Raw genomic sequence first — 22,366 nt, forward strand, 5'->3', positions numbered from 1 at the left:
AAATCAGGACATACACATGGGGGTTCTCCCATGCATCATTTCCAGCTCTGGCTCATCTAGTTTTAAAATATGAAAGATAAAGTTACTGAACACTTCAGGGATCAGCCTGTAACACGAAGTTCTTTTGTGAACTAGTGTTTGGACTGAACAGATCCTTGATCCCTGACAAGAGGGCTCCAGTGATGGAAGCATTGGCATTATTAATGATAGAAGAGCTGCTTCTTAATGTAAACTTTGAAAGGCTTCCTAAGAATTTGACATGGCCAAATTCCTGCAGAAACCCTGCAAAGTTGTTTTCTGACCAGTTCAGTTCATCCAGCCCCTTTTGGCAGCCTCCTTGCACTAAGCCATTCAAGGGGCTTTATTTTTTTTTGAAACAAAAGCCCCACACTAATTGCTTTAAGTCATCTACAATGGGACTTGGGTTTTTGTTCATTTGATACAAGCACACACAAATACTTACCTCGTGAATAGTTAAAAATCAAAAGCATTTACAAGAAAGATACCCTTTAAAATTCACAGAAGCAAAGTTATTTGATTGAACTTTAGGCTTTCAGGAGTAACATCTAAAAATAGGTAGTGTCAGCTATGCAAGAATTTAATGAGCAGTGGCCAGTGCTGTGTGTCTGAGAGATCTGTCCAATTTTTAAAGCATCAGAATTACAAAAAGAAGCAAGTACAGGTCCTTGAGATCCAAAAATCTCAGGATGATCACCTCCTCCTGTTTTAATTAAAGTACCACACACCTCCAGAGTGAAAAAAAATACAGCTTGCTGTGCTGAAACAAAGAGAATAAACCACACTTGCAGATACATGCCACAATTCAGGCACAGGTTGAAAAGCACATTCTGAAAGTACGTGCCTCATAAAAGATAGCATTTAGAAGTACTTATTTGCTATCAATTTCTCTGCAGGCCAAGACTTTTGGTGTATATTTTATTCTGTCTTCTGGCTGTACAGATCAGAGACCTGAGAAGATAAAGGCCCTTCAATTACCTTACTGCTTCAGCCTGTTTGACTCTTACAGGTACAGATACAGTTTCACCAGTACCCATTTATGCTTAGTTTAATTCATTAACCAAAGAAAGACTCATCCTCTCTGCCCCACAAGCCTTCCCTCCCTCTTCAGACACAAAAGAAACTTTCTGCCCCATCTAAAAACTTCAGGAAAGCAAAGAATAATACGTTTCCCCATTTTCAGCACTAGCAATCCATGGAAGGGGGAGGGAAGAAAAAGTGCATCAAATCCTTTTGAACAAGGTTATTACGTGTTATCAAAGGAACTGTGCCTCCAGGGATGGATTCCATCCAGCCTGTTCCCAAGCATTATCCCCCCATCACCAAAGCCCAGCGACAACACACACCTCATCTGTCACTGCTGGAAGAGAAGTGGGGAGAAAAGGGTCTTGGAGACTGTAAAAGCGATTAAAGTGGAACTGAATGGAGGTGGGTAAATCACCACCATCAAAGTGTTACAGGCACATAAAGGCACACAGGTGAAGAGGATAATAAAAGTGCTCCTCTAGGAGCGAATACGGCCGAAATATACGCTTTTCAATAAAGGTTTTCAAAAAAGGAGACACGGGAGAGGGGCTGAGAGCAGCTCTCCTGCCCCTGCCTCCTTCCATCTCCCAAAAGGCACCATAAATTACTCTTATCCTCCCACCTCCCCCACAAAAACCCCCAGTATGAAAATACTTTTGCCCAGGAGACAGCGAGCTCAAGTCCCTGGGAAGTTTACACGAAGTTAAACTCCAGATATTAATTTTCACCCCTTCCCTCCCCCTCGCCTTTTATTTTAAAAGGGGAAAGTCTGCAGGAGGAGGAAGGGCAGGGATGGACGGCAGTCCCCGACCCGCTGCCAGGGGTGCGGGGGCAGCTCGCAGGCTTCGGCTCCCTACCTGGAGGGTCCATTTCAATGTAAAATATCAGCTCAGTGGAATAGGGCATCATCACTTCCCTCCAGTCCGTGTCATCGCGGTCCATATCCCACACCGTGTTGTACATCGCGACAGCGAAGTCCCGGCAGGGTCAGAAATAAGAGGTTGGATAGCTCGGCTTTTAACCGAGAGGTGAAAAAATAAAGGGATAAAAAAAGGGAAAACAAAGCCGAGAAGAATTCACCTCGGTCTAAAAAAATACTTCTAGCAAAAAGAAAAAAATACATAAATCGCGAAATTGAACTTAAAAAAAAAAAGCCTCCACGCAAGTCACCTCAGCAGCTGCCCTGCAGGAACTAAAGATAGGTAGTTATATATATAATATATAAAGAGAGAGTGCTTCTTTTTGTTTAAAAAGACACCTTTCCACAGAAAAGCCACTTTCCTGAATTCTCTCTAAAAAACGGCGTTTTCGGGGTATTTTTAAAACAAGCCCCCCACAGGAAAGCCGGGGGATGGTAGGAAGCGGCGGATAAAGAGGGGCGATTTCAGTCTCTGGATGAATTCTTTCCGCCGGCGGAGGACGAGAAAGGAGGCAGCGGCGGCGGGCAACAATACGGGCAGGCGCGGAGCCCGAGCGGGGCGGGCGGCGCTGTGCCCGCGGTGCGGTGCGCGCCGGCGGGGCTGGCTGCGCGGGGCTCAGCGGCGGGCGGGCGGCCCGCGGCGGGGCCCGCCGTGCCCTGCTGGCGGCGCGGGGCGGCGGGCGGCGGCGGCGGCGGGCGGCGGGACCAGGCTCGGGGCGGCCGCGCTCGGTGACATTTTAAGCGGCTCTGAGGGGCCCGGCCGCCGCCACCCGCCTCTTGCCGGGGACCGGGCCACGCCCCCCCGGCGCCAGGGGGCGGGGCTTCGCGCCGGCTTTTTAACCCCTTGGAGGTGAACGGGGGTGTGTGTGAGCGGGCGCTTCCACGAGGCGGAGAGAGGGGTGGGTAAAAAATAACACATAAAGGAGGATCATCCCTCTTCGCGCCGGCGAGGCAGACCCACACAGAAAGCTTCGCGTTGAAAAACAAGTCTGCTTCCCCCCTTTTTTAACTTTTATCCGCCTCGCTTTTACCACTTTTCTCGACGCTTTTTCGTAGTGTACCCCCGCGCTGAGGCGGGCAGTGGACGTGGTAGGTCCCCTGGCTGGCCGGCCGCCAAGGGGCCGCTGCCGCGGAGCACGCGCGGGGGGCGGGGGGAGCGGAGCGCAGTTACCAGAGCTGCTGCCTTTGTCTGAGGGAGCAGCGAGCGCCGGGATTGGCAGAGGGCTGCGGGCGGTCCAGCCAATCAGCGCGCGGCAGGGCTGGCCGGCTCGATGGCGATTGGCCGGGAGCGCCGGTTACTAAGCGGGACAAAGGAAGGCGAGCGCTGAGGCGAGAGCGGGGCTCGGGGGGCGCGGGGTGACCCGGCCCCGCATCCCGGCCCCGCATCCCGGCCGGGCAGCTCCCCGACAGCGCCGGCCCCAGTGCTGGCCCTGGGGGAACGCCTCCTGCCCGCGCCGCCGGCGGGGCTGCCCCCGCCCCGAGTCGGTGCGCTGCAGCGCCGGGGCTACCTGCCACCTCCAGTCCAGGCCGGCCGCCGTGTGGGGATGGGGCCTGCGGGAGACCCGGGCACTGGGGGCCCTGTACAGGTAGAGCCGCTGGCACATCCCCGGTGGGAGCCTGTCCTGGCTGACCCCTCAGCCGCTGCACTGGCCACAAACACGGGCTCTCCTCCCTCCTCTGCAGGGCCGTGGCAGCTGCCTGCTGTGTGAGCCACGTAATCCACGTAATAACCTCCCCATCTCAGAGGGCACTATAACGATGTGACCCTCGAGAAAAACCCAACGCGCTTTCTAGTGACATGACCGGGGGGGGGAACAACAAACAACAAACCAACCAACCAACCAAAAAAAACCAACCAAAAAAAAACAAGCCACAGGAAAAGGCACCAAACTCCATGTCTGTCTCTCACCAGGTTTGGGATAAGCCTGAGCTGCAAACACACCCTAAATGGAATCTCAGCCTGCCTAGCAGCCACATCCTGATGGGCAGCCACAGCCCGCAGGCACCGGCGGGAGGCAGAAGTGCAGCCAGCTCGGCACTCAGCCTCGCTTTTGGCGCGGCAAAGCATCCATAGAGAAAGACTGCTGCGGAGAAATTAAGGAAAAGTCCTTTCCTGAGACTCCCAACCAGTGTCAGAGGCACAGGGATGGACAACACCTTGTTCTGCTGTGGAAATGTTAGGGAATGTTGGAAAACCCAGCACTGAAGTTGCTGCTTTATTTGCACTTCAAAGCATAGAAGAGCAAGTGACAAATAATTTGTCCTGCTCTGATGCTAGGTAGCAGCTCCTGAAAACCCTCCTGGCTTGGCTGAACCTTAGGTGACTACGACACTGAATAACTGAAAGGCTGTACCCGATGGAAGAGTATGAGGGAAGATCTGAAGTTTGCTGATGTATCACAACTTCTACAGCAAGCAATTTAGAGCAGCCTGCTCCAGGAACAGAGCTCCTTGAGGGATGGACGGCTGCAGAAGAGCACAGGGCTTTGATTCAAGTCACTCACTGTATATAAATTAATTTTATAAAGCCTTCTGCAAACTCTGATTAATCCACGATAACCAGATATGATTCCTTTTTCTAATTTTTAAATTAAATTATTGAGCTGATACCATGTATCAGCTCCAGCTTCTTCAAAGGGAAATGCCCTCCTTGGAAGCATAGCTAGCACCCCCAGTGAAATTTAACTTGGTGCTTTGGGCCCAAGCCACCAGCTGCCCATTGGCAGGGTGTGGGGCATCCCACAAGGGTTGGGCATGGGTGGAGGTGCAGAAGTGGATGCTGCTTTGCAGGCCCTGCAGAGCTAAAAACTGGGGCTGTGGTCCCTATGGCAGCCCCCAAACTTAGATTAGCAGCTCTGGCAGAGAGGGGGGAGGTGGCAGACTCAGGTTGAAATTCATTTTCCCCCTTCCTGCACCTCATTATAAGTTCCACCCACATAAGACCTAATTACTTGGCTTTTATGCTGGCAAAGTGGATTTCATCCTTGCTGTTTCCCATGGTGGTTGCCTTCATTTTCATGGCGGCACTGATGGTTACAGCTTATTGATGTTTTCACTTTAGTGATTTAAAGCAGAATACATTTTGTTATTAGCACTGGTTTCTCTCATTGCTGCTTTAATCAAAGATGCAATTTAAGGCAGAGGATTGTGTGTAATGGTAAACAGTAGGATAATGCCTTGAGAGAACAGAATATTAATGTGTTTTTATTTCTCAAAACTGTGCTTATAATTTACCCAAGATTGCTTGGCTCCCAAAACACACAAATGGGGTGCTCCCTTTCCTACCACACTGCCTGCCTTTCACCAGGGATGAGCATGGTGTGCATGTGTGTGCCCAGGGGGGAGAAGGAGGCACATGTGGTGCCTTACACACTGCTAAACCCCCTCTGCCTGTGCCTCTCCTCCACAGGCACAAGGTCTGAGCATGGGAGAGCAGAGACAAAACCAGGAGCACACCGAGGGCTCGGGGATGCTCAAGTTCTGGGAGCGCTCCCACTGCCAAAACCTGGCCGTACAAACCCAATACATCACCCCAAGACAGGAAAAGCTACATTCAAACACTGAAACAAAATAATGGTGATTTGGAAGTGCCTGAGCAGGGGTCAAGGTGCTGGAGGAGGGGACCTGGTGCCCCACGCTACGGCTGAAAGACAAGAAGTGAGCCCAGTGCCTGCTGCCTTCCCAACATCCCGTGTTGATGTCTGTGCATTTGCTCACTTTCCTTTCCTTGGATCTGACAATTTGCATTTCAAGGCAAGATTAAATATTGAAGTTTTGAGCGCTTCCATGTGCTTCAGGAGGAGCTGAACAGACCTGCGCTGGAACAGAGTGAACACAGAAAAGCCATTTGTGCCAAACTGCTTGGTTTCCTCTTTGCCGAGCCATGATAATGTGATATCCGACAGCTGAATGTAGGCCACAACAGGCTTTTATACTTGGACGGCTGGAAGAGGGAGGGGGGCTGAATCCACAGTGCTGCCAGCCAAATGCACGAAAATGATGAGAGACTTTTGGGGCAGCCTGGAGACTCCTGGCCACTCCAGAGCAGATATTAGCTGCACTGTTAGCACAAGCTCAGGGCCTGCTGGAGGGGAGCTTGGAGAAAGTAGAATTGCATCCACATCAGCAAAGACAACTCCCTGGCCATTAGTAGATGCTACATGAAATTACTGGCCTTTTGCTGCACAGACACAAGGATTTTTGGAGAATGTGCTGTGACTGGTGGCCAACTTCCCATGGGGGCAGCCACGCCTTGCAAGGAACAGCACAAGAACAACCAGTTACGTCGGTTTGGTTTAGTTAACGGATTCTTCCTGCCTGTTCCTCAGCTCCTGGTGATGAGGAGACGAGGGAAGGTGGGAGGGTTTGTCTGCTTTGGCTCAGATGCTGCCGCTGGGGTCTCAGTGTGGCTCAGTACACTGTGAACCAACCCTGGGGCTTGCTGGCAGGAGAAGAGGTGTTGGGAATGGCAGAGGTTCATCTGCCTTCCTGAATCACGAGGGCAATGCAAGCACTATCTTCCCCTTCAGTTGCACAGTCTGAGCCCCAAAAGTACCACAGAGACCACAAAGCCTTTGCCACAAGATTAAGATTATTAATCCCTGCAGGGGTGAAGCAGCAGCGGTTTGCTCCCCTGCATCCTCCAGAACCGTCATGTGAAATGTAATGGGCGTTTTTAACAAGGACTGTGCTTCCTCTCTCTGCTTTATAGTCATTCTATGTCCTAACAGGCTGCTAAACAGTTGCCTCACTCCACCCCAGATGCGGCCACATTTCTGTGGTGAGGAAAAACTCTGGCAAGTGTGCCAAAGTCGGGTGCTTCGGTTTGAAAATTATATATTGCATTAAAAACCTGTATTAAAGAATAATATGTGGTCTGTAAAAAACATTCAAATGAAACACTTCAGTGTTAGGAAGTGTCTTATTTACAGCAGTGAGAGCAGCTTGTGCCCTTTTTCCTCCCCTGTCCACTGGGTAAGGAAAGAGTTTGAAATAGGGGCTCAAATGTCCATAAAGGTCGGAACACAAGGCATGCACATAGAGCTGAGCTTGCGAGGAATCATACATTAGGCATTTCCTAACTTGAAAGCACTTGGCTTTGCATTGTAAACAACATTCTTTTAACATAGGAAATAACTTTAAAAAAATAAAGAAAAAGACCTTTTAAATAAATGTCTACAATGTAGGTTGTTGCAGCTGGACCTGAGGTATTTCTCAGCAAGGCTTGGACTGGCCTTTCCTCACTGCTCCAGAGGCTTCTGCCCAAAAGGTGCAGGAGTAACGGTCTGGGATGGAAGCAGAAAGCTGCTCTTCTGCAAGGGGAGAGGTGTGTGTGGCTTTTGCAGCTGTACAGTGGATGCCACCCCGGGCCCTGCACACGGGTGTCTGGGGTGGACACATCTGCACCTGGAGGGTGCTTGGGGATGGACGAGGGGGTGGGCATGGGGGGGTGAGGGAAAGGACACGCTGCACTGAGCTGTGCTGAATTGCTGCTTTGGCAGACAGCACCGGGCCGGCTCTTTAGAAAGTTCACGTTCAGTTATTGTTTTGACAGGCTGCCAAAGTTTTCCTGAGGAATGCAGGCAGCAGAAGGGAAATGGTGATTTTCAAACTTTTTTTTTATAACTCAGCCAAACCAGAATGGAATTTCATGGGAAAAGTGAAAGGTACATCTCTAGCCTCGGGGCATCGTTGCTGCCAAGTTTCAGGGTCTGGCTGCAAACAATGGAGGTGTCGGAGCATCTCCAAAGCGGTGCACCCTTGCACGCACTCACATGTGCTCACGCACACTCATACACACCCTGGAAGCATCTTCTCTAATGGTGACTGCTCCCAGAAAGCCGACATTAACGTGCAGCGCTCTAAAAAAGAATATCCGTGGTGTAAAAGCAGGAGACAAAGCAGTTGATGAAAGATTTGCGACTTGGGAGGACACTTGGGTGCTCTCCCCACCCCAGTTCTGGCATGCAGCCAGCCATGGGGGCACCGCTTCTCTCTACATGCTCTTCACTCGGTCAGTCCCGGAGCCACGGGGTGTTTTTGCAGGTCCTCCTACCCCTAGGAAGGGCAGGAGGTTGAAAGCTCCCCTCCTCCTCCTTTTCCACAGAGGGAGGAGAGCAGCCGGTGAGCCGGGCTCTAGCGCTGCAGCACTCCGGGGTCTGCGGGGCTGTAGAACCGGGCTGGGGAACTGCCAGTTACCTTATATTTTCCAGTACACTAATTTCTCTTGTCATCTTGCCAGTGACAAACAGAGAGAGTTAAACAGAGCAATCCATTAAAGAAGCAGCCTGACAGACCGATTGTTAAGGGTTTCAGCGATCCCCATTTACACTGGCTTGAAAAAAATTTTGCCTCGAGCAGCTCCAATTACAGAATTATCGGACCACACTCTGGTCCCTTTGTGCACTTCGCATCTCTGTCATCGTTCCAGGCCTCTCTCTATTTTGTTGCTTGGAAATGGTGAGCAAAATGGAAGGAGACTTGTAACAAGTTCAGAGAAATTAGAGGAGGGAAAAAAGAAAGAGAAGAGCCTTCCCTGGTTCTAATGTACTAAATCAGGACACTTTTAAAATGTAACACTGTATAGGAATTTAAAATATGTTTCACTTCCTCTATTCATTGCTTTAATGCACTGGAACTACTTGCTTAGATTTCTCCCCCCCACTTCCCCCCTGCCAAGGAATGTACAATAACCCCTCTGTAAATTCCTCAGGTCTGATTTTAAGAGGTACTGTAGAACTTTATTCATGGAGGAAAGAAATAATCCCAATACCTTCCTGCAGTAACTCCTTTTTATAAACATGGCAGTGTATATTTTGATCCCAGCCAGTGATGTAAGCAGCAGGAAGAGGAAATCAACAGCACCTCTAGGAAAAGCAAGGTCTGAGCCCTGCTCTGCTGACATCCCACTTGGTGACCTTCAGGCTGGGTTGCCAGCATGGGTTTGAAGGTGGCACCATTCCCGGTAAGAGGAATTTTGAAAAGCCCAGAGGACTTTTCACTTCCGCAAAAGCAAAGCTTGAACTCTGAAGATTTGTTATTATTATGAAAAAAACCCCCAGCACAATCGTTTCCCTACCCTAGGATGCAAAGCTGAAGGGTTTCCCAACCCTCACCTTAGGCTGAGTGAAACATGGTCCCTCATGATGCAGCAGCTACCTGACATGGACATTATGCCCCCAACCCAGTGTGGTGATTTATCTTCCAGCAAACTCTCCCATTCCTGGCCTCCCAGACAGTTTTACCATCCCTCTACCAGTATTATCCCTGTAGCAGTACCCTTGTAAGTCCCCAACATGTAAGACCCTTCCCACTTTCCTTGCAGTGGAGATCATCTGGTTTTGCAGGGAGGGAAAGTGAGCAAAGCCATCCCTGAGCAACGCTGGAGGAGGCTGAGATCAAACTTCAGTCCTAATGAACCAGGGAATGTTGGCTTCTCTCTGGCCCAAAACAGAAGGAAGTTTCTCATGGCTGAGTCTCCAGTCCTGCCATGCAACTCCTTTGCCCCATCCCTTTCCCTGGGATTTGATGGAACTGACCAATCAATTTCTCCGTGTCCAGGGAACCTCACTGCAGCACATCCATACTTGGACCTCTGCCCAGCTGCAGGAACAGAGACTTCCCACCCCAGATTTTGGGTGGAGATCGAATGCAGAAAAACCCCCATAACAACTCAGGGAACTCTCAAAGGTATTGAAAAGTCCTCTCATTTCTTGTTAATCACTTAGGCCAAGAACTCAAGTGTCGGCAGTGTGTTGGCCAGGGTTGTTTTCCTTGCAGTTATCCACATGCAATTCATGCCTTGGAAAATGACCCATTTGCCATCATGCATTGTTGCTTAGCTACACGCGCTTTCCCTCTAAGTTTTCCCAAATGGAAACATGGCTCTATTTGCTTTGGAGATCATTTTCTCTGGCTGTCTCTGCTTTACAGTAAATAAGCATAAGAAGAAGAGCCTCTGAATGCTGAGTGGAGAAATAAAACAAACAGCATGGTGTAGGGTGAGCATTTAAAATCCAGCATATGAATGCAATTCCTTCCTTGTCCAGCCAAGATGATGGGCACGGAGGGTTTGGGCAAAGGCAACTTGCAGGTCAGGTTCATTAAGACCTTTTTTTGTCTGTTCTTTCTTTGCATAAAGGTTCTTTCCTTACTGAAGATTTCCAAACAAATTGGTTGAATAATTCTGTGTTCCCAAGAGAAGAGTATTATTTCCCTGGAGGACAGGTGGGACTTAGGGGCACTGAGAACCCACTCTGTGTCTCTGCTGCCATGCCTGCCTTGTGAAATCCTAGGTATCCTCTAGAAACATGCAGGAAAACCCCTCCCTTTTACCTGCAAACCAGCATACTACTTTGTGCCACTAGACAAGACTTTATCCACCAAACTCCAAAATTTCTCATGTTCACTAAGTGTTGACTACACTGTCACAGTGCATGGTGGGCATAGGCTGGCAGATCAGCCACTGCAGCCTGAAGTTCAGTGTCCGAGCACACCAGGTAAATCTTTGGGCCATTTTCTAGAATCCTGAGCCCACCAGTGTCTATGCTGCACAGATGTCCTCAAAATATGCAACAAATCCAGAGTTTTTGGAAAGCACGAGCTTTACAGCCCATGCACAGAGGGACTGTGGAGCACATGTTCAGCTGTGTCCCTGGGATCACTGGTCTTGCTCAGCATGTGCCTTAGGGCTGAGTTGTGCCGGCCATGGTGCTTGTGTCCAGGATTTCCAGATGTCCAGCAGTTCATCTGTTCCTCAAGGATCAGACAAAACTTACAACATCTTCAGATTTTACTAAGGACAAAGCTTTTGGGTAAAAAGGCAGCCAAGTCTCTCTGACAACATATAGGTTAGTAGAGAACTCAGTGGAAAACCTTTTGTTTCCCGGTGCCATTAATGTGCTGGACATGAGCTCTTTGTGGAGAGTAGACACAGCCGTCAGCTGCCGGAGCTCCCAGGAGTGGGATGCTCTGCAGGGTGAGCTCTGCCCTGCCTTCTGCTGACAAAGCATAAAATGCATATTGTCTCTGAACAGAAAAAGAGGAGAAACAAAGTAAATCATGTCATGCTGATTTACCAGGCCAAAACATCGAACTAAGGTTTAATACAACAGTTTTCCAGGGTGCCAGAAAGTGAAGAGGGATATTGTACCTATGCAAATCCGGGCCGGTGGGTTGACACATCCCAAACACTGCGCTCTGTGAGAGCTGCCAGCACCTGAAGAAGCACCTTTACTCCCCTGTCGCTGGGAAGCTCTTATCTTGCTTTGACCAAGCATGCACAATAGAGCTTTGTTTTGGGCGATACCTCCCAGATGAACGGCCTCTTGGAAGTGCTTTGAGGAATTAAATGAGTGAAAACAGTAGGAGAGGGAGAGGGAGGGGAAGGGGAGAAAAACTTGCTGCTGCACTACAGGAGAAGAACTCGGCTGGATACTAAACCCACTAAATAAGGAGCTGTGATCAATGTCAGACTGAAAGAAGCGAATGTGTGACCCGGCTCCCTGCCACCAGAGGCATCTCATGACAATGTTTCAGTCCCAAAGCGGGAATCCACTTCACTGTCCCCTGTGTCCCTGCAGCAAGGGTGGGGATGCTGTTGCTTGCAGATACTGCTCAGGTCTGTGGTGCTCCAGCCCCCAGCTCCCCACACACCGAGCTCAGACACCTCATCCTCATGGTATGGCCTCCTGGCCCCATCTCTCTGCAGTGGGTGTGTTTCAGCATTTTGGGGACACATTTTGGGGAGCCCAGCAGGGGATGGTATCAGACAGTGTGTCCTCTCCTTCCCTTTGCTATTGCATTTCTGTAGCTGAGGCCAAATCCTGCTTCTTGCAATCCCCTCTGGTCTCTTTGGTTGATGGGATGCCAGGTCTTTCTTGCCCTGGGCAAAGGATCACTCTGGCTCAGTGCAGGTTGGGCACCTGCCTTAGGTCCGGGAGCTGAATCAGGCCAGGGGCAGTTTTCACAAATGGAAATCCCCCTGGTTTTATTGTCTTTGAAGCCTGGAAACACCTGCCTGTTGCTCAGGGAAACAAGGCAGGCAGGATAAGGGTCTGGCAGCACCTCCCCTTTGTTCTGTGTCCTTCCTGGGCACCCTTTGGAGCCCAACCCTGCCAGCACCCTATGCCCCCCATCGTTGGTTAGGAGTTGGCCGTGTGAAAATCCAACATCAAAGGGCTCTTCCAGCAAGGGCTATTTCCACATCAAATGCCTACCTCCAGTCCTGAGCCATTGGGGAGAGGACGCTTCATAAAAAGAGAGGGAAGATTAATATTATTTTTCAAAAGTATAATGGGAGGTTTCCACTCCCCAAGCACTTCAGAGTTGGTTTTTGTACAAAGCCAGAATAATTTCAACCCCAAAGGGAAAAAAAAAAAAAACCATAGGAGGAGGTTAAAAATGCCTGAAAAATAGTTGGTCTGAATAGAAATGTTCAGGTCACTGTCACTTTAGGGGCTGGAAGAGGCTGCTGCTGGGAGAGCCTGTCTTTCCATAGGAATGCATGTCCTCCATCCTCACACAGAGCAGCAGGCTTCTTCTGGATGCTTGCTGGAGCACGGCAACGCAGGGAGAGCCAAGGATGGGCTGTCAGAACTGCAAACTGGTGAGAAGAGGAAGGAGAGGACAAGGGGTAGAGAAGATGCTGGAAGCACTCTGTTGGGCAAGTGGAACAGGAAAAGCCCGCTGTGAAGTACAGCCCTCCCTGAGACTCTCTGAGAGAAAGGCAGCACGAATCCACCGAGCGACAGGCTGGCAGCGTGCCTGGAGCGTGGCATAGCTCTGCCTTGGAAAGGCACCTGCAGCCTCAGCATCTTCCTCTTACAAACATGCCACAGCATCACGGGGGAACCACAGTCCTGCAGCCTGACAGCCAGTTTCTGCTCTGTGAGCATGAGCCATTGGGCCAGACGGGTGTATGAACAATTATTTGATCATTTCCACTGCAGGAACCAACTTGACAAATACCTCCGATTCACAAGCTTGCAGTCTGCTTCTGAAAAACTAGACCAGGAGCAAGCTTCCACCATGGAAAATCCCTTGCCTGTGTCTGCTGTGCATCCTTTCCCATGCTGAGAAATGTTGGGCCAAATGCAGAAAGCACCATGGAGCTGGCAAAGCTGCGCTGGGTCAATGTCCCCAGGCTGGGTCAGGGGGGACAGGGCTTAGCCACCCTGGGAGGTGGCCTGTCCTTGGGTGACTTAGTGCCTTGCTTGTTTTCTACTTCTTGGTCATTCAACAGAATGAAATTTTGCTAGTGTGTATCTCACCTTCCTCTGGACTTGGGGTACAGATGTGAAGCAAAGTGTGGGGCGGTCCTTGCAGCCCCAAGCCTCACAGTCTCAGGTGACATGTACCCCTCAGTGATTCTCACTTAAAAGGTGGGTAGGGAGTAAATACTTGTGGGTAAGGAAATGCAACATAGGATCCTAAGGGCTCAGGGAAACTGTTGGTTAAGCCAATTCTTGCCTTTTCCCAATGCTTGAAGTTACCCATCCATGAAGAGGGCTGGAGCAGGCATCTTCACCCCATAAATCCCACTTAAGCCCTAAAAAAAATGCTTCAGTGGTGCTTCAGGTTCATCTGCTGGCCACCACAAAGGCTTCACGCTGTCCCCAGCAAGCAGAAAAATCCCCCAGTCCCTCTGCTGGAGATTGGAACTGATGGCCAGAGGGCAGTGATGGGAGAAAGCAGCAGCAAGGGGTGTGGTAGGGCAGCAGTTTGTGGGACTGTGTGTCCCAGCATCCTTCCACAGCATCTTTCCTGTGCACCTGGAGCCAAAGCAGGGGGGTGATGGCAGATGCTTCTCCCCTCTCCCGGACGCTGCCTGTTACCAGGAAGGTGGGGGAGCCCTGGGACAGAGGCTCGGTGCTGATGCCGGGGTGTGACACACGGGTCAGTGCTGGGAAAGCCAAGGGCTGCACTGGGAACAGGAGACGCCTGCGGGAGGCGACGGTGCCAGTAGGACACGGACGCTTTGCTGCCGGCGGGACTGCGAATGCCCTGCCCAAAACAACTCGCTGAGATTTACTGTAAGCGGCAGCCTGGCCGTCCATAGCTTGTGGTGAACATACCAGCCCTGCCTGCAGAAAGGGCTGCGGAAGCCAAGCTGGCCCCTTGCCCAGCAGGCTGGAGGAGGGGAGCGGGGGTGCTCTGCAGCCCTGCCCCGGCACGGCACCCTCAGCCCCGCACCCTCTGCCTGCTGCAGGCCCCAGAGCCTCCTTCGGGAACACATGAGGTGGATTTTCTCTTGCCAGGTGCTTTCTGCACCCAGCATACGGAGGGGGTGATGCTGTGGATAGAGCCCCTCGTATGATTCCACTGCCGCGGCACCGGGGCAGCTGGAGGAAAGGCAGGGGACTCCTGACTGTGGCAGAAGCCCCTTAGGAGCGGCACTGCAAAGGGACTCCGAGGCCGGGCTGGGTGCCGCTGGCTGGCAGCCAGCTCATCCCTGGGCCACTCGAGGCCACGGCGGAGCCGGGAAACCCCCCGGCTGCGCCCAGCTTCCGGCCTTTGTGAGGGCGCCGGTAGCGGGGCGGTGGCAGTGGGATGGCTGCCATCGTGTCATCCTGGCCCGGGCCGCCGTGGAGGCTGGCGTGTCCCTGCAGCCCGAGAGGTGCTGCCGGATGGCGGGACACTGTGCAAGGTCTGGCTGAGGGGACTCGCCGTTCCCTCCCACTCGGCTCTGCTGGGAGGGAAATTTCCGACACTGCCGGCTTCCCAGAAGTCAGGGGAAGTTTCATCCCTGGCTCTGCTGTCTCAGCTCACGCGTCTTTCCCAGCTCAGCCTGTGACCCTGGCATGCGAGGCTTAGTGCCAGCGGTGTGGGGCGAGACCGAGGGTGGGCCGCCCGTCAGGCCAGGCTGTGTGGAGCCGGCCGCAGAGCTCCAGCCCTTCTCCTGGCCGCTCTCCCAGCCAGGCCATCTTTGCTGCTGGATCTCCCGCAGCGCCACGTGCTGCCCAATGCCAGCCAGCTCAGTGACATCAGCACGTGCTGTGTCCCTGTCCCCTTGCCCCAAAGCCTCACACCAAAATCCCCCATTGAGGCACCGCGGCCCCCAGCAGTGTCGGGGTCGCTGTGCTGGGGGTACTGTAGGGGTGTGCTGCAGGGCCAAGGGCCAGGAGTTTTGTCTCTCCCCTTCCTGGCATGGATCCTGTGAGGGAATGCCCATAAAGAGAGGGATTCTTTGGGAATGAGCCACAGGGCTGGTGCCCACCAGTGGACGTAGGTGTTCTGGGCTCTGAGGACCGATGGGCCTGGCCCTGTGCAGGCAGTGGGGATTGTGGCAGCTCCAGGGTGAGATGGAGGTGTCAGGGGACACCAGCCCTGTGTCAGCTCACACTGGGTGTCAGAAGCATGACCATATCCTTATCCTACAGCAGCCATCCCAACCTTGCCAGCACTGGCTATGGATGTTTTCTGTTCTTACAAGAAATCCAGCTAAAAACAAGGGACTGTTCTAACCAGGTGGCTCCTCCCGAGCTTTTGCCTCTCCTCTGTGTTTAAGCAGTAGTGATTTTTGCTCAAGAATGTCCAAATCTTTGCTCTGTATAGGCTCTGAGTCTGAGCTCCCAAGGACTGAAGGGCTCCTGGCACCTTCCCATCCCCTGTCTATCCTCACTGCAGGGCCTGTTGCCAGAAAAAAAAAACCAACTGAGCCTGGGACTTAAATGTCTGGCCCAAACCTGATGTGCCTGAGAATGAGGAGCGCTGACCCTGACCCTTGCAGTCCTCCAGCACCAGCTCGGGCTTAACTCTCTCCTGGGCAGGAAGATTTGAAGCCTTCCAGTTAAATCCGGGAAGGAGTTAGCAAGTCTTTGTGGCAGGCGGATTAGAGGTAGAGGTAAATGCTCCTGCTAAATGTAATCTGGCTGGTTAAAAGCTCAGCTCAGCCTCTATCCCAGCATTGTCCTTGCTTCTTATAAATACAAGAGACAATTCTGCAAACACAGACTTTTCTTATTGCCACGCAAGGGAGTGGTGAGAACCTGTTGTTCTACCCCTCTCCCCAGGATATCATTAGGATTTATTACCAACCCCCAGTGCCCTCCTTTCTTTGGGATGAGTTGGACACTGGCAGCCTCTGATCCTGTGGGTGCAGCAGGAGGGGGATTACAGCTCGTGGGGCCACAGGTCAGGGCAGGTAAAGGCAGCAGAAGCTCCTGACGTTGGGGAAATGGGACTGGAGGCAGGGCCAGAGCCCTCTTTCACCTCACAAGCCAGGGGTTCCTCCAATCCCATGCCCTGGGGAGCCCTCTGGATAGGATGGAACAGGAGTTGTGAGGGGATAGGGACTGGGAAACTAGGAGTTCTGCTCACTGTGGAGTATATAGCAACTTCAAAATAGAAATGTAAAATGATCATAACTATGTTAAAATAGTTTACAGTTACTTGGTTCTCTCTGAAAACTTCTGGAGCTGGTGATCCTAAGGGGGCACAAGAGGGTGACAGGAGCTACTGGCCATGTGGGAGGAGATCTGCAGGTGACAGGACTCCCTGTGCACTACTAGCCAGGACCCTATGTGCCAACTCCAGGATCTTGTGGGTTCCCTGGAGAGAGTCTCTTGCTCCCACAAATGGAGGGTGCACAGATGACCTCTCCCAGGGGATTATGACTGAAGCGGGGGGCTTTCACGGGAAGTATGAGCAGGCAGGGATCAGGGTCTTACCAGGATTAAGGTATTTTCCATGCATTTAAACTAGTTGTCACGAACCCAGAGCTGACCCAGAACACAGCACCTGGTGGACAGGGAAGAAGAGGGGGGAGAAGCTCATGCCCACCACAAAACCCACCCCAGGGCTTTCAGGGAGCAGGGGGAAGTTGGTCACAGAGGCTTGGAAGCCCCCAAAACTCCAGACATGATCTCTTGCCCCCAGTTCGCAGAGGTGAACAGGTGCTGCACAACCCCAGTGAGGTGCCTGCCAATGGAGGAGAGCTTGGGGGGCTAGCGGGGTGGGGGAGGACAGCAACAAGTCCCAGGGAGACAGCAGAGCCCTGTGTCCTCTCTGGAGCCGGGACAGAGGGGTCCATTGTGGGAGACGTGAGAGCTGGGTGGCTCCAGGAGCTTGGTAACCTTAATCCTCCCTTGGATTAATGCTTAGGGGAGCTGGGGACAGTGTTTAAACCTGCCAGAGTGAGTCCTCGTGTTGAGCGCAGCCCTGTAGAGGGGTCAGAGGGGGACAGAGGGCACAGGTTGAGGACAGGAAGAGGTGCAGGCAGTCCTGTGGCCTAGTCTGACATGCAGCCTCAGATTTTGTGGGCATGTTCCTGGGCCCTGCCCTCCCTGGGAGCAAAGGGATGGGCAGTGTGAGGACCAGCTCTGTGACAGGGTCACTTCTGGCTATGCTGCCTGGCTCTGAGAGGCTGCTGCTGCTCTGGCTCCACAGGGCCACTGCAGGCTGAACCCTTTGAGCCTGCCCAAGGTGAAAACCATCTGCCCTTGGAAGGATACTCTTCTGGGGGAATATCTGCCCGTAATGAAATCTCTGGGATGAAATCCCTCTCTCAGGATAAATTGGCTTCCCTGGGGCTGAGCTTTCAGCCTGGCTTAGAGGAGCAGTGCAAGGATGCTCAGGGATGCTTAGAGAGCCCATATTCCTACTCACATAGATCCCAGACTGAGCCCAGACCCCAGCAGAGGACCCCCTAGCTTGTGGCATTAGGAGCCACCCTCCTCTGTAGCCACGGCCGTGCTGGGGGGCTTGCAAGGCCATGCAAAGGCAGAGCAGCCCCTGCTCTTCCCCTGAAGCACCTGGTCCCAGCCTACCAGGACCCCACACCAGGTCTCTGTCCCCAGCCCCAGCTGAGCAGGAAATGCCACAAGGATACCCTTAGAGGAGGTTCCTACTCCCTGGCAGTATGGGTACAGCTCTCTCCTGAGCATCCCCTGGTCCCAGCTCTTTACCAGGCACCTGTCTTCAACATGAAGGTAGCCCTGGACCCTAAGCACGTTACACCTCCTCCACCATTCCAAAGGCTTGGCCCCTCTTGGGAATCCCCTGTTCTGTGCCTAACCATGGTCCCCAGACCATGGCTCTATGCTGCCCAAACCTGCTGCTAGTCCCAGGGAGCTGCCACAGGAGATTGTCACCCATCCTGATGTGGCCAGTGTCACCTTGGGTGCCTCCCTGGTGGGATGGGAGTGGCCTTGCAGGGGCTGCAGGTGCTGTGTGCCTGTCCCCTGAGGCAGTGAGGCAGGATGGGATGTACTGTCCTAAGTGGCATCTTAACTAGATCTGATCCAGTCTTGCAAAGCCACAGCGCCTCCAATTCCCTTAGCACTCCAAATCTGCTACTGTGCATCTAAGCGGATTATTTTAAATACCCCATGATGGACTGCTCCTTTGTAATATAAACCAGCCTCATGTGTCCCATTCCCCTCCTATTTGCTGTAATTTAGCTGCAGTTGTGACAGCTAGAAGTCTCCCCAGCTTCCCCTGCTCCCTAGGAAACATCCCTTGTATCAGCCCCTTCCCCAAATCCTGTCTCCCCTGTCCTGCTGGATCCTGGGGATGCTCCCCTCCACACAGCCTTTGAACTCTTGGGGTGAGTGATAGCTGTAGGATGTGCTGCCCCAGAACTGCTTCATCTCTACCCGGAGCTGGGCCCTGCACCAGCATCACTCCCATCTGCACCTTGGGGCCGGGTCGTACCTCAGCTGCCTTTATCCAGAGAGGGGCTATGCAGGAGCCCTTTTGGGTGGGTTTTGCCAGTTTTCAGGTTTTTGCTCAAGCTGACTGGCTCTGACATCTCAGTTCTGCCTTGAAGTCAGCCAAGAGAGAATATCCTGCCTCCCATTCCCACTGGAGCGGGGGTATGGGGAGCACCGGTGCTGTCCTGGAGCCCACCCAGCCCCACTCTCAGCCACAGCAAAGAAGCTGCCACTTTTCCAAGTGCTTCCCTTTGGGGCTTGTCTGATTAATGAGGGCTTGTTCTTTCCAAACTGTTTGAAATCGTGTTTATTTTATCTGCCGCTGGATTCCTCTGACTCAGGGCTCATCGTTAACTGCCAAAGATGAGTGACAGATCCGGCTAATTACAGCTAATGATGGCCTTAAAGGATCTCTGCGCACACACGTGTGTTTGTATGCACACATGCCAAGGGCCATTTATAATTTAAAGTGGGGAGAGTCGTTAGCATAAACCATGCCCGGATTAATTGCAGAGAGCAGCCTCTCCAGGGAGGATGCTCACCATGAGGTTGTGGTTTCAAGCACTGGATGCTGAGGACAGCACAGACTGCCTGGGCAGTGGCAGCATGGTCCTGAGCTGAGTGTCAGCCTTGGAGACACAAAATCAAATCCACCACATAGGAAGTTTGGCAAAGAGCTGTTGGGAGGGACCAAAGGACACCAATATGTGGCATGGACATGATTGGCTTGGAGCCATGCAGGGCCAGTGGGAGCTGGTGTCCAGCTCCTGGAAGAGCTCTGTGGTGTGTTTTCCAACTGTGAGGAGGATCATGCCCAAGAGACCTAGTTCTGCCCCAGTTTCTGTAGAACAGGCAATTGGATGAATGGGAGACATTTTTTATGTCTTTACTGAGGATAAAGCTGCAGGAGCACCAGCCCCTTACTAGACACCAGAAACCTCACCCAGGGGGCTGAGCTTGGCAGTGCCCACTGCCTTGGAAATGCTTTTCCCTCTTCAGTCCCTGAGTAATCCAGCCCTGATGTGATTACTTTACTTTTACGTTTTTCCCCAGGAAGAAAAGAGGGAGACCATGAGGCTTTCTCCACCCCTGGGCTGGAGAATGCAGAACAAGAAGTAGTGGCTGCAGGACCTCATGGTCCCCACCCTGCCAAGGGGATGGGCAGAGTGGGCACATGCCGTGGGCAGGCTGACTGGGGACTTCCACAACCTTCCACAGTGAGGTTTGTTCCAAGCACTTCCCTAAACCAGCTCTCCACTTGCCTGGGCTGACTTTCACCCACCCCTGTGACAGACCCATGTGTCCCCTGATGCCATTTCCTCATCCTTCCCCTCCTTGGGCGTTCTAGTGATGCCTTTGCCCCTCTCCCTGTTCTGTCATCTCATGGAAGAGGTATCCAGAAGGAATCCAAAAGCTGTTCCAGATGGCAGAAAGGCTCAACAGAGCAACTGTTCCCCAGTACTTATCTTTCCAAATCCACCTTTCTTGGAAAAAAGTAATTTAAGCTCCTCAGTCTTCCTTGGAGCTGGTGAGCAGCAAGAGCGAAGTGCCAGCATTGGCTCCCTGGGGAGGGGAAGTGCCATCCTGCAAAGTGCTTCTATATTGGTCTCTGCCATGAGCAGGTCTAAATTGGAAGTGATGGCAGCAGCAAGCGCCAGGATGCCGAGATGGACTCTGGGGCCCACGCAAAGTGATTTCAGGGGCTGGCTGTGCTTGGCCCGGGGGATGCCTGCCAGCACAGGGCACTGCAGCTCTAATCGCACTAAAAGCTTGGTGGAAACGACTTGGACAAAGGCTTTTGTCTTTCTTGCTGAAAAGACCAGATTCCTGTTGAGACTGATGGCTTGTGAATTTGTCTAGGATCTTTCGAATCGTTCTGGTCCCCAAAACACTCAGATTTCTCTTTCTGAAACACCCCCAGTGTTCAATTTAAGGCTCTTGCAGAAGGAGCTGTCAGAAGCTGAGGAGCAGAGCTTCCTTCAGACCTGAGCAGCCACTCAGTGGTTGTGACTGTTCCTGAAACTGCGCAGGGAGGCTGTTTGGTCAGGGCCAGCTCTTGCTTGGGCATTTTACATTACCAAACTCCCATCACTGTCCTGACAGTGAACACAATCCCTGTTCACACTGGGATCCTGGGGGCTTGTGCTTTCCTGACCCCATTCTCCCCCTAGCATGGTTTTCTTTGCTGTGGTTCCCCACTGGCATTTTACAAAGCCAGTGTAAAATGGCTTCTTCAGGCCACCTTCCTTATAGCTTTAAACCCCACTGTAGCAGGGTCAGGAGGCTGGGAATACAGGAAAGACTATCATGGAGGCAAGAGCAGTGTCAGCCATGCTGGGCACCCACTTTGCCACAGACACAGAGCTCTGGTAGCATTGGTGACCTTGGGGACATCAGTCTGCAGAGTCCAGGTCTGTGGTACATGGAGCTGTACGGCCCATGGGAAATGGGTAGCTTTGAGGTCCCAGGGCAACTTTGGGGTGTGCAGAGCCAAGCAATCACTCCCAAGGCCCAGTGATGTTTTTCCCTCTATTCCCTGTGGCCAGGGAGGGTCAGAGCCATGCGAGGTGTGGGGCACATGGCAGGGCAGGCCACCATGGGGCACCACGTTACAAGCTGCTTCTCAGCAGCATGCTGAACCCTGCCCAAATAGCCCCTGTGATCACCATCACCCAGTGAGAGAGCCCAATTGCAAAGAAAATAGGGAAGCAGCTGAAAAAATAAAGTGTTGCCATGGCACTGTGCACGCCAGGTCGGAAATTTGGGATGGTGCCGAAGCACAGCCTCGGATGCTCCTCCTGCCCCAGGGTATGAAGAGCCAACACAGAATGGAGAAAGAAGTGCCAGAAGCCAGAGGGAAGACACTCTCCTGATGGCACCAGGGATGGGCAGTCAGGGCCTGTGGGTCCTCCAAGTACTTGGGAAGAGCTAGGGATGCTGCAGTCACATCTGTGTGGTGTGAGGTGAAATGATCTAGCCCTTGCTCCCTGTCTCCTGAGCATGGCACGGTGCCAAGCTGCTCAGTGAGGTGCCAGCCTCTGTGGGTACACCAACCCCTTCACTACTTGCAACCCTCCCCAAATCCCAGAAGTATCCAAAAAGGGGAGAAATCTGCTTAACCAAAGAACAGCCACGAGTTCCCAGAGACAGTCCCATAGGGCAGTAACTTTTTTGAGTTGAAAGATGAATAGAGATGAACTGGGCAGGCACAGCTTTGCTGGGAGAGCTGGAAGGTGATGCAGCCTCGAAATCAGGATCAGAGGCAATGCCAGTGCCTGCCTCATAGCCCTGCATGTACTGCTGCCAGACTGAGACCACCAAACTCCTTGCACCTCTGCCCCCTGCCTCTGGTTATCTCCAGCATCAGCTGGCCTGGGGCAGGACAGGTCATGGCCCAACTCCTTGCCCCTGGCCCTGCAGGCGTGGGCAGGGTGTGGGTGGAGGCAGCGGTCCCTGCTCTATCTGCCAGCCTGTGGGATTAGCTGTGCGCCTTGGGAGCAGCTCTAGCAGTGCCTGGGTAAGAACAGATAGACACAGATAAGGCAACCTGAATCCTGGGGAAGGCGAGCCAGCTTCATTAATCCCCGTGCATCCAGGCGCTGACGAAGATGCTATCATCCCCTTTCTCTCCCCGGCAGCTTATGTGTGGCTGTCAGTCCTGTCTCATGCAAGGACAAAACCCAGAGCTTGCATGGGTGGCCCCTCTCTCCCAGAGCTGCTATGTGGCTCCCATGGGGACACTGCTGGTACA

At 52.4% G+C, this 22,366-nt stretch overlaps 1 protein-coding gene across 2 annotated transcripts in view; it reads right to left on the reverse strand.

Moving 5' to 3' along the window:
• The window catches only part of PIK3R3 (phosphoinositide-3-kinase regulatory subunit 3), a 71,374-nt gene that overhangs the window by 23,625 nt on the left and 25,383 nt on the right, over nt 1-22,366 (reverse strand). Inside the window, exon 1 of one of the 2 annotated variants that reach the window (XM_066192745.1) lies at nt 1,902-2,524. The exons of the other annotated variant lie outside the window; for it this stretch is intronic. Within the exon in view, the coding sequence (XP_066048842.1) occupies nt 1,902-2,007 (106 nt within the window). The 5' untranslated portion in view covers nt 2,008-2,524. Of the gene's footprint in view, nt 1-1,901; nt 2,525-22,366 lie in introns of those variants that run through there. 2 annotated transcript variants of the gene reach the window in all.

The sequence above is a fragment of the Chamaea fasciata genome, unplaced genomic scaffold, assembly GCF_029207755.1.
Source record: "Chamaea fasciata isolate MVZ Bird 193981 ecotype frontalis unplaced genomic scaffold, bChaFas1.0.hap1 SCAF_10, whole genome shotgun sequence".
Lineage (NCBI taxonomy): Eukaryota > Metazoa > Chordata > Aves > Passeriformes > Sylviidae > Chamaea > Chamaea fasciata.